General features: G+C 35.0%; 1 protein-coding gene across 1 annotated transcript in view; it reads left to right on the top strand.

Annotated features, from left to right (window-relative positions):
• Positions 1–9,112, top strand: part of appa (amyloid beta (A4) precursor protein a) — a gene marked incomplete at its 5' end in the record, with an annotated part of 48,696 nt that extends 39,584 nt beyond the window's left edge. Inside the window, 6 exon segments of the mRNA XM_079811930.1 lie at positions 792–891; positions 3,866–4,060; positions 4,163–4,216; positions 6,466–6,548; positions 6,623–6,769; positions 6,850–9,112. Coding sequence (XP_079668056.1) covers positions 792–891; positions 3,866–4,060; positions 4,163–4,216; positions 6,466–6,548; positions 6,623–6,769; positions 6,850–6,951 — 681 coding nt within the window. The 3' untranslated portion in view covers positions 6,952–9,112.
• Positions 9,113–12,500: the final 3,388 nt, after the last annotated feature.

Consider the following 12,500-nt stretch of genomic DNA (forward strand, 5'->3'; position numbering starts at 1 on the left):
TATTTTTTATTTTTTTATTTTATTTATTATATTTTTATACACGTGTTTGATTAAATAGACTCACACCCAAACTGGGTGACCTTATTTTTATTTTTTTATTTTTTTTATTTAATTCTATTTTTTGTTTATTTGTTTTATTTATTTATTTTAATTCTATTTGTTTGTTTGTTTGTTTAATTCTATTTTATTTATTTATTTATTTTTAATAATATTTATTTACTTATTTAATTATATTTATGTATTTAATTAATATTTTTATATATTTCTATTTATTTAATTAATTAATACAGTTTTATTTAATTATATTTATTTATTTATTTTATAATTTTTTATTTTTTATTTTTCATTTAATTCAATTTATTTATTTTTATTAAATTAATTAATTAATTTTTATTTAATTATATTTATTTATTTAATTTTTTTATTTTATTTATTATATTTTTATACACGTGTTTGATTAAATAGACTCACACCCAAACTGGGTGACCTTATTTTTATTTTTTTTATTTTTTTATTTAATTCTATTAATTAATTTCTTATATATATTTTGTTATTTATGTATTTTTATTTTTAATTTTTATCTTTTTATTGTATTTTTTCCTTCCGTTCATTCTCCACAGCACTTTAATTTAAAGCAGTTTTCCTCTTATAATCTGTTGGTTCAGCTCTATTGGACTGTAGGGCGCTTTAAATCCGTCACATGTCACTGTGAAGATGAGCAAACCGTGAGCTTTAGGACTGAAGCAGATTAAGAGCTCAGTGACCGGCTGACCTCTGACCTCTGACCTCAGGTGCTGACCCATCTGCGTGTGATCGGGGAGCGGATGAATCAGTCTCTCGGGCAGCTGTACAAGGTGCCAGGGCTCGCTGATGACATCCAGGACCAAGTGGGTGAGTGTGTGACGCGAGTGTGTGTGAATGATGGCGAGCCGTCTGAGCTGAAGAGAGAGTGTGTGTGAATGATGGCGAGCCGTCTGAGCTGAAGAGAGAGTGTGTGTGAATGATGGCGAGCCGTCTGAGCTGAAGAGAGAGTGTGTGTGAATGATGGCGAGCCGTCTGAGCTGAAGAGAGAGTGTGTGTGAATGATGGCGAGCCGTCTGAGCTGAAGAGAGAGTGTGTGTGAATGATGGCGAGCCGTCTGAGCTGAAGAGAGAGTGTGTGTGAATGATGGCGAGCCGTCTGAGCTGAAGAGAGAGTGTGTGTGAATGATGGCGAGCCGTCTGAGCTGAAGAGAGAGTGTGTGTGAATGATGGCGAGCCGTCTGAGCTGAAGAGAGAGTGTGTGTGAATGATGGCGAGCCGTCTGAGCTGAAGAGAGAGTGTGTGTGAATGATGGCGAGCCGTCTGAGCTGAAGAGAGAGTGTGTGTGAATGATGGCGAGCCGTCTGAGCTGAAGAGAGAGTGTGTGTGAATGATGGCGAGCCGTCTGAGCTGAAGAGAGAGTGTGTGTGAATGATGGCGAGCCGTCTGAGCTGAAGAGAGAGTGTGTGTGAATGATGGCGAGCCGTCACTCGGCCATCTGTGCTCCTGCTCTCTCTCTCTCTGCCCATGATCAAAATCCCCTTCAGCTTTCAACATCAGCAAAATCAGCTTATTATTTATGGCCTTAAGCTGAAAACAGTTCAAAAACATTCTAAAAATCGAAACATATTTTAAGCTTAAAATGTTTAAATATGTAAACCATAGCAATCATACTGAAATAGCTTTAAAACTTGTATATATGTGCTATTATTGTGAATATATATATATATATATACATACATATAATTTTTATCTATTTAAAATGTATTATATAAATAACATGACAAAAAAAAATTCCCATTAAAAATCTAGTTCTCATTACTTTAATAAGCATATTAAAAAATATTGAAATAATAATTTAAATTATTTGTTTTACTGCATTTAATATATGCTGATTTGAATAAAAAACATACAGTAATACAGTAAAAAATGACAATATATCAATCTAATGAGAATAATCATAAGGAAAATGCTTATAAAATAGACATTTTGATTTTTGTTTGTTGGTTATAATTGTGTTAGTATGTTAATATAATTTTATTAAAACAAGAAAACTAAAATAATATGAAAAATAAAGAGCAAAATAATTTTTTTATAAAAACAAGCAACGTTTTTACTGTCGTGTTTAAATAAACTATTTTATTATAACAAGAAAACTTAAAATTTTCATTCTTGTTTAGATAAAAAGTTATGCCAACTTTTACTGCATTATTATTATAGACATTTATTTCCACACAGTATTAACAAAAACATTGTATTACTTTAAATAAAATAAACATGAACTAAAAATAATAATATACCTAATAAAATTACGAAATAAAAGTAATAAAAATGATAATAGACGAATAAAAAAACTAATAAAAATTAGTCAAATATAAAACCAGATTCAAAATATGAATGAAAACTATCATTATAATATTAAAAATGTTATAAAAATGTAAAAAATATTCAGTTGTAAATAATAAAAGTTAATGATCAAATTTAGATAAACAATTTTTGCCAACTTTTACTGTATTATTATTATTATTTTTATTATTATTATTATTATAGATATGCTTTTCCACACATTAACAAAAACATTTTGTTACTATAAATAAACATTCATTTCAAAATGATATAGACAAATTAAAAAATGACAAAAAACAACAAAATTACTCAAATATAAAACCTGATTCAAAATATGAATGAAAGCTATCATTATAATATTAAAAATGTAAAACAATTTAAATATTAAATTGTAAATTATAATAAAAAGATATAAATTTAGATAAACAATTTTTACTGTATTATTATTATAGATATGCTTTTCCATACATTAACAAAAACATTTTGTTACTATATAAACATTAATTTCAAAATGATATAGACAAATAAAAAAAGTCAAAAAACAACAAAATTATGAATGAAAAATATGAATGAAAACTATCATTTTAATATTACAAATGTTACAAAAAATTATGTTTATTAATATAAAACATTTTGTTACTTAATAAATATTATTTTATTTCAGCTAGTTCTGTTTTAATTACTAAAATAATCTAAACAAAAAATACAAATTATATATATAAATATTTATAAAGAAATTATAAAAAGCACAACAAAATTACTCAAACTTATAAAAACTGATAAAATAAAAATTTAAATTTAAAAAAAATATAGAATGAAAATTAAAAACATAAATATGATTCAAAATATTAATAAAAACGATCAAGGTGCTAAAATAACTGAAACTAAAACTATGAAATTAATATAACATATTTTTTAAAAACGAACAAAAATTACAACAATGCAGAAAAATTACAAAAACTGATCAAATCAATAAAAAAGTATATTTTAAAAAAATATGTAAATAAATATGATTCAAAATATTAATAAAAACTATCAAGGTGCTAAAATAACTGAAACTAAAACTATAAAATGAATATAACATTTTTTAAAAACTAACAAAAATTACAACAACGCAGAAAAATTACAAAAACTGATCAAATCAATAAAAAAGTATATTTAAAAAAATATGTAAATAAATATAATTCAAAATATTAATCAAGGTGCTAAAATAACTGAAACTATAACATATTTTTTTAAAACTAACAAAAATTACAACAACGCAGCAGAATCACTAAAACTTATGAAAACTGATCAAATCAATAAAAAAGTATATTTAAAAAAATATGTAAGTAAATATGATTCAAAAACTATCCTTATAATGTTACAATTATGGAAATATTAAATTGTAAAAGCATTAGAAAATCCTCATTGTGGTGTTGAGATGAAGAGTTGTGTCAGTGTTGTGTAGAGCTGGCGTCTGAGGTGTGTGTGTGTGTGTGTGTGTGTGTGTGTGTCAGAGCTGCTGCAGCGTGAGCAGCAGGAGATGTCGGCTCAGCTGGCCAATCTCCAGAGTGACGTGCGGGTCAGTTACGGGAACGACGCGCTGATGCCGGACAGCACTGCGAGTCTGGACCTGCTGCCCGCTGAAGACACACAGGGCTTCGGCTTCATCCACCCCGAGAGCTTCAACCAGCCCAACACACAGAACGAGGGTAAGAGCACACACACACACACACACACACACACACACACACACACACACACACACACACACACCTGTTCTACATGAACCTGATGCTCGTGTGTGTCTGCAGTGGAGCCGGTGGACGCCCGACCTGTTGCTGACCGAGGCCTTCCAACCCGTCCAGGTACACACACACACACACACACACACACACACACACACACTGACAGCCCTTTATGAACCTCAGTTTGCCAGTATTTCCGTTAAATGGCACAATCTGATTGCCTGATTCAGGTTTTACACACAAAGTAATCAAATCTGAAATTCTGTTTCAAATTATTTTGACGCCATTTTAATGGTTAAATAAAATTGTATTAATCAGAAATAATGTCGAATTAATTGATATCATGAAACTTGTACAATTTAATAACAATTTCAACAAAAATTGTTTGACAAAAGTTGTTTAGGACCCTATGAAATACTTTTTTTCTCAAGTTTTGTTTTTCTGGATTTTTTTAAACTCCATTTTAATGGTTACATTTAAATTGTATTAATCAAAAATCATGTCTAATTAATTGAAATCATGAAACTTGTACAATTTAACAATTTATTAAAGGTTTAAAAAAAAAAAAAAACATATTTAGGGACCAAGGAAATATGTTTAATATTTTCCCAAATTCCTTGAATTTTTTTGGTTTCTGTTTTTTCCCATTTAAGTGGTTTTGGGCTTTATTTTAAAGATTACATTTATACTTTATTAATCAAAAAGCATGTCTAATTAATTTAAATCATGTTTATGGACCTATTAAATATTTTTTTCTCAAATTCTGTTTTTTTTCCCCATTTAAAAAAATTTTTGGGATGCTATTTTAATGGTTAAATTAAATTGAACTAATCAAAAATCATGTCTAATTAATTGAAATCATGATACTTGCACAATTTAATAACAATTTCAACAAAAATTGTTTGACAAAAGTTGTTTAGGACCCTATGAAATACTTTTTTTCTCAAGTTTTGTTTTTCTGGATTTTTTTAAACTCCATTTTAATGGTTACATTTAAATTGTATTAATCAAAAATCATGTCTAATTAATTGGAATCATAAAACTTATTCAATTGAATAGCAATTCATTAAAGGTTGAATAAAAATGACATGTTTGACATACTTTTTTTTTTTAATCCCCCCCCCCCCCAAATTTTGTTTACATTTTTCTGGATTTTTTTTTGGACGCCATTTTGATGGTTAAATAAAATTTTAGTAATCAAAAATCATGTCTAACTAATTGACATCATGAAACTTAAACTTTCAATAAATTGTTGTTAAATTGTATAACAGAAATGACATTTTCCTCAAATTAAATTTTATTTTTACCAATGCTTTCTGGACTCCATTTTAATGGTTTAATTAAATGTTAATAATCAAAAAGCATGTCAACATCATTGAATTCATAAAAACAACTTTTTTTTTTCAAATTCCATTAACATTTTTCTGGATTCTGTTTTTTTCCCTCATTTAAATTTTTTTAGGCTTTATTTTAATTATTACATTTTTATTTTAGTAATCAAAAATCATGTCTAATTAATTGAAATCATGAAACATACAATTTGATAACAATTTATTAAAGGTTGAATAAAAATGACATATTTAGGGCCCTATGAAATGTTTTATTTTTTTCCAAATTCCATTTAATGCTTCTGAAATTAATTTTTTCCCCCTTTTTAATGGTTACATTTATATTTTAGTAATCAAAAACATGTCTAATTGAAATCATGAAACTTATTAAATTTAATAACAATTTATTAAAGGTTTAATCAAAATGACATATTAATATACATTTTATTTTCCCCAAATTCCATTAAATTCTTTCTTTTTAGTTTTTTTGGATGCCATTCAGATGGTTAAATGTATATTTTAGTCATCAAAAATCATGTCTAATTAATTGAAATCATGAAATTTAAACTTTTAATAAATTGTTGTTAAATTGTAAAACAGAAATGTCATGTTTATGGCCCTGTTTTTTCTCAAATTACACATTTTCTGGGTTCCATTTTAATGGTTTAATTAAATTTTAATAATCAAAAAGCATGTCAACTTCATTGAATTCATAAAAACAAATATATATATATTTTTTTTCTCAAATTCTGTGTTTAATTTTCTGTTATGAAGGCATAACATTAATTTAATTCAATTAATTTAATTTTATAATCATGAAATGAAACATGGAATAAAAATTGTGATTTATTCCTTCAAAAATGTATTAATTATTATTAGTGTTTGTATTATAATTACATTGAGACGAAACTAAATTCTAATATGGACTTTTATATCAGACTTTTATTTTGACGGGTTGCTGTGAAGACCTTCGAGCTTCTGTCAATGATATGATATGAGTGATTTTGAGCGTTGTGGTGTGTATGTTTGGCTGTTGTTCAGTGTCCGGACTGAAGCCGGATGAGATCCCGGAGCTGCGGATGGAGGCCGAGGAGAGACACAGTGAAGTTTACCACCAGAAACTGGTACAGTCCCACTCATGAAGCCTTTCAGCCGACGCCCAGACTGCCATCTCGCCTCATGCTCTTTTGTTTCTCAGGTTTTCTTCGCGGAGGACGTGAGCTCCAATAAGGGAGCTATTATTGGCCTGATGGTCGGAGGCGTTGTCATAGCAACCATCATCGTCATCACCCTGGTGATGCTGAGGAAGAAGCAGTACACCTCCATCCACCACGGAATCATTGAGGTCAGTGAGGGCGGTGTGAAGCGGAAATGTTGGCCTTTTCAGATGCAAATGAGTGAAATGTGAATGTGTTTGATTGACAGGTGGACGCCGCTGTGACCCCGGAGGACCGTCACCTGTCTAAGATGCAGCAGAACGGCTATGAGAACCCCACCTACAAGTTCTTCGAGCAGATCCACAACTGATGGAGAAATGCCCCACCCACCCCCACCCCCCATCGACACCGCGCCGCTAACATCTCGTCTGCTATTGGCCAGTTCCCGCGACTGTCAGTCAACGACGGCCTCCCATTGGCTGGACGAACATTCACATGATCAGATTAATGCTGTAGGGGTCAGTTTCAGGGTGGATGCACAATTCAAATCACATAATTCAGATTAAAATCGGGAATCAAATTCAATCCAAATCACAAATCAGATTGAACGCATAATTCAAATTCAGTTGGAATCCAGATCACAAATTATAATTCAAATTCATTTTAAAATCAAATTTAACGTCATTTAACTTCAATTCAAATCCCAAATCAGATTTAGGGCATAATTCGAATTCAGTTCCACTTCAAATTAAAAGCACATAATTCAGATTAAATTCGAATCACAAATCCGTTCGAACGCTTCATTCAAATTCAGTTCCAATTCAAATTGAACGCATAATCCAAATTCAATTCGAATCACAAATCAAATCGAACGCATCATTTGAATTCAGTTGGAATTCAGATCACAAATCATAATTCAAATTCATTCCAAATAAAATTGAGCGCATACTCCAAATTCAATTTGAATCATAAATCAGATTGAGCGCATAATTTGAATTCAATTTAAGTCACAAATAAAACAACGCAATTCTGATCACAAATTATAATTCAAATTCATTCCAATTCAAGTTGAACACATCATTCAATTCGAATCACAAATCAGATTGAGGGCATAATTCAAATTCAGTTCCAATTCAAATCAAACTGAAATCCAATTTGAAATGAATAATTCTAACTGTTTAAATTGAACACAATTCATATTCAAATTCAATTCGAATCACAAATCAGATTGTAATTGGAATTCAGTTCCAATTCAAATTGAACGCATAATTCAGATTCAATTTGGAATTCAGATCATAATTCAAATGAATTCCAAATCAAATTGAGCGCATAATCCAAATTCAATTCGATTGAGCGCATAATTTGAATGAAATTTAAGTCACAAATAAAACAACGCATTATTAAAATTCAATTCAAATCGTGAATCAAATTCAACACTATTCAAATCACAAATCAGATTGAACGCATAATTAAAATTCAGTTGGAATTCAGAACACAAATTATAATTCAAATTCATTTCAAATCAGATTGAACGTCATTCAACTTCAATTCAAATCCCAAATCAGATTTAGGGCATCATTCGAATTCAGTTCCAATTCAAATTAAAAGCACATAATTCAGATTAAATTCGAATCACAAATCCGATCGAACGCTTAATTCGAATTCAGTTCCAATTCAAATTGAACGCATAATCCAAATTCAATTCGAATCACAAATCAGATTGAACGCATAACTAAAATTCATTTGGAATTCAGATCACAAATCATAATTCAAATTCATTTTGAATCCAATTGAACGCATAATTCAAATTTTGAATTCACTCCAGATTTGAATTCCACCATGACCTCCCATTGGCTGGATGAACATGCTCATGATCAGATGATGTTTTGATTGGCTCGGTGTCGACTGCACCATCTGCGCTCACACTGCTCAAAGAGTGAAACACTGGGACATCTGAGGGGTGAACGTCAGAGACTTCCTCCTCTTCCTCCTCCTCCTCCTCCTCCTCCTCTTCCTCTTCCTCCTCCTCTTCTTCCTCCTCCTCCTCCTCCTCCTCTTCCTCCTCCTCCTCTTCTTCCTCCTCCTCCTCTTCCTCTTCCTCCTCCTCTTCTTCCTCTTCCTCCTCTTCCTCTTCCTCCTCCTCTTCCTCCTCTTCCTCTTCCTCCTCCTCCTCTTCTTCCTCTTCCTCCTCTTCCTCCTCCTCCTCCTCCTCCTCCTCTTCCTCTTCCTCCTCCTCTTCCTCTTCCTCCTCCTCTTCCTCCTCTTCCTCTTCCTCCTCCTCTTCCTCCTCCTCCTCTTCCTCCTCCTCTTCCTCCTCCTCCTCCTCCTCTTCCTCCTCCTCCTCCTCTTCATCACACACTGACTGCAGCTGCGCTGTGATTGGTGTTCACTAAATCCTCTAGTGGTAAAGTTGATGTCCTTCTGAATGAGATCTTGAAATTGTTTGATTCTGGTTTGTTTTTCAAGAAAAAAAAGAATAATTGTAAAAAAAAAAATTGCCAAAAAAAGTTTTGTCAATATTAAAGTAATGCAAAAAAAAAAGACTAGCTGTAACTCTGTAGTGCATGATAGAAAAAACATGATGGAAAACTATTGGGATGTTTTCTCACGTAGAGACATTTTAGCAGGAAACAGTGACTTGTGAAAATGTGATTTGAGTTGCACACAAACAATTGGCTTCTGCTTTGATGCAACTTAAACTGGATTAAACGCTTTTATTTCCATATTTTTTTATCAGGCTGAGATCCAGCGCTGGCTGTCGATGTACATTTACTGTCTTCAATGTTTCAGAGATTTATTTACTCCTCCTTTATGAACAGCTATTTAAGTTTGATTTTCCATTGGACTCGTGGTTGTGTGTGTTTTTTAAGCGGGTGTTTTGGGGGGCGGGCGGGTTTTCGGGTCGTTTTCTGTATGTTTGTATCCAGTCGGTTTTGTGTTCTCCGATCACTCTGTAGAAAACCTCTCTCTCTCTCTCTCTCTCTCTCTCTCTCTCTCATGCTCACGCTCGTCTTCTCTCAGTTTACCCAGACAGCTACATAGTATCGGCCCAGTTGGAATCCAGATGTGGACTGGATCTGGGCCGACACTGTTGGAATCCAGATGTGGACCAACATTATGCTGGGATCCAGATGTGGACTGACACAATGTTGGGATCCAGATGTGGGCCGGATCTGGGCTGACACCATGTTAGAATCCAGATGTGGGCCGACACTATGTTGTGATCCAGATGTGGTCCGGATCTGGGCTGACACCATGTTAGAATCCAGATGTGGGCTGACACTATGTTGGAATCCAGATGTGGGCCGACACTATGTTGGGATCCGGATCTGGGCTGACTCTATGTTGGAATCCAGATGTGGGCCGACACTATGTTGGGATCCAGATCTGGGCTGACACTATGTTGAAATCCAGATGTGGCCCACAATCCGGCCACATCTGGATTCCAACATAGTGTTGGATTCCAATCCAAAATTCCAATCCAGATGACCCTAACATCTGGATTCCAACATTGTGTGGACTGGATATGGGCTGACGCCATGTTGGGATCCAGATGTGGGCCGACACTGTTGAAATCCAGATCTGGCCCACAATCCGCCCACATCTGGATTCCAACATAGTGTTGGATTCCAATCCAAAATTCCAATCCAGATGACCCTAACATCTGGATTCCAACATTGTGTGGACTAGTTCTGGGCTGACACCATGTTAGAATCCAGATGTTGGCCGACACCATGTTGTGATCCAGATGTGGGCCGACACTATGGTGGGGTCTGGATCTGGGCAGACACTGTTGGGATCCAGATGTGGGCCATATCAGGGCTGACAGTATGTTAGAATCCAGATGTGGGCCGACACGATATTGGAATCCAGATGTGGGCCGACACGATATTGGAATCCAGATGTGGGTTGACACTGTTGAAATCCAGATCTGGCCCACAATCCGGCTACATCTGGATTCCAACATAGTGTCGGATTCCAATCCAAAATTCCAATCCAGATGACCCTAACATCTGGATTCCAACATAGTGTGGACTATATCTGGGCTAACACTATGTTGAAATCCAGATGTGGACCGACACTATGTTGAAATCCAGATGTGGACCGACACAATGTTGGAATCCAGATGTGGACCGACACAATGTTGGAATCCAGATGTGGGCCAACACAAAGTTGGAATCCAGATGTGGACCGACACAATGTTAGAATCCAGATGTGGACCGACACAATGTTAGAATCCAGATGTGGACCGACACAATGTTGGAATCCAGATGTGGGCCGGCACAATGTTGGAATCCAGATGTGGGCCGACACTATGGTGGGGTCTGGATCTGGGCAGACACTATGTTGGGATCCAGATGTGGGCCATATCTGGGCTGACAGTATGTTAGAATCCAGATGTGGGCCGACACGATATTGGAATCCAGATGTGGGTTGAAACTATGTTGGGATCCAGATGTGGGCCGACACTATGTTGGGATTCAGATCTGGGCTGACACTATGTTGAAATCCAGATGTGGCCCACAATCCGGCTACATCTGGATTCCAACATAGTGTCGGATTCCAATCCAAAATTCCAATCCAGATGACCCTAACATCTGGATTCCAACATAGTGTGGACTAGATCTGGGCTAACACTATGTTGAAATCCAGATGTGGACCGACACAATGTTGGAATCCAGATGTGGGCCGACACTATGTTGTGATCCAGATGTGGACCGACACTATGTTGTGATCCAGATGTGGACCGACACAATGTTAGAATCCAGATGTGGACAGACACAATGTTAGAATCCAGATGTGGGCCGACACTATGTTGTGATCCAGATGTGGACCGACACAATGTTGTGATCCAGATGTGGGCCGACACAATGTTGGAATCCAGATGTGGGCCAACACTATGTTGTGATCCAGATGTGGGCCGACACTATGTTGTGATCCAGATGTGGACCGACACAATGTTAGAATCCAGATGTGGACCGACACAATGTTAGAATCCAGATGTGGGCCGACACTATGTTGTGATCCAGATGTGGGCCGACACAATGTTGTGATCCAGATGTGGGCCGACACAATGTTGGGATCCAGATGTGGGCCGACACTATGTTGTGATCCAGATGTGGACCGACACAATGTTAGAATCCAGATGTGGACTGACACAATGTTAGAATCCAGATGTGGGCCGATACTATGTTGTGATCCAGATGTGGGCCGACACAATGTTGTGATCCAGATGTGGGCCGACACAATGTTGGAATCCAGATGTGGGCAGACACTATGTTGTGATCCAGATGTGGGCCGACACTATGTTGTGATCCAGATGTGGACCGACACAATGTTGTGATCCAGATGTGGACCGACACAATGTTAGAATCCAGATGTGGGCCGATACTATGTTGCTGTCTGCGTGGCTGTTGAGAGATAAGCGTCTTCATCTCAAAAGCAAGCGGCCAGGAAGATGTTTTGCATTGCAACACCGTTTCATTTCACCTTAATTTGTCATTCCAGCAATGCAACAGAACGATGACGTTATTTAAAGGGGCTGTATGTATGAATTTTCATGTATCGATTGCTTATTGCCAATGTGTGAACGGCTTGCAACGAAACTTAAATGTATGAAAGCCTGGAGACTGAACTCGGGACGGTTTTTGCGTTCTGTACTGAAAGATATAGTCAAAATATAGTCTCGGAATATGTTTTATAATAACCGCCTGCAGTTCACTGAACGGCCACCGGTGTCGCTATAAACAAGGCTTTCTGGATTCTTCATCGGCCTCTTTAAAGTGCTCATGTGTACTCAATTAATGCTAATTTATTGTTTTAATGATGTCCTGAATATAAAATAACGTGACAATGGCTTCATATTCTTCATGCAAAATGTCATTTTTGATTTTGGGGTGAAATATGATTTCTGATTCA

Source organism: Gobio gobio, assembly GCF_949357685.1.
Source record: "Gobio gobio genome assembly, chromosome: 3".
NCBI classification, from domain to species: domain Eukaryota; kingdom Metazoa; phylum Chordata; class Actinopteri; order Cypriniformes; family Gobionidae; genus Gobio; species Gobio gobio.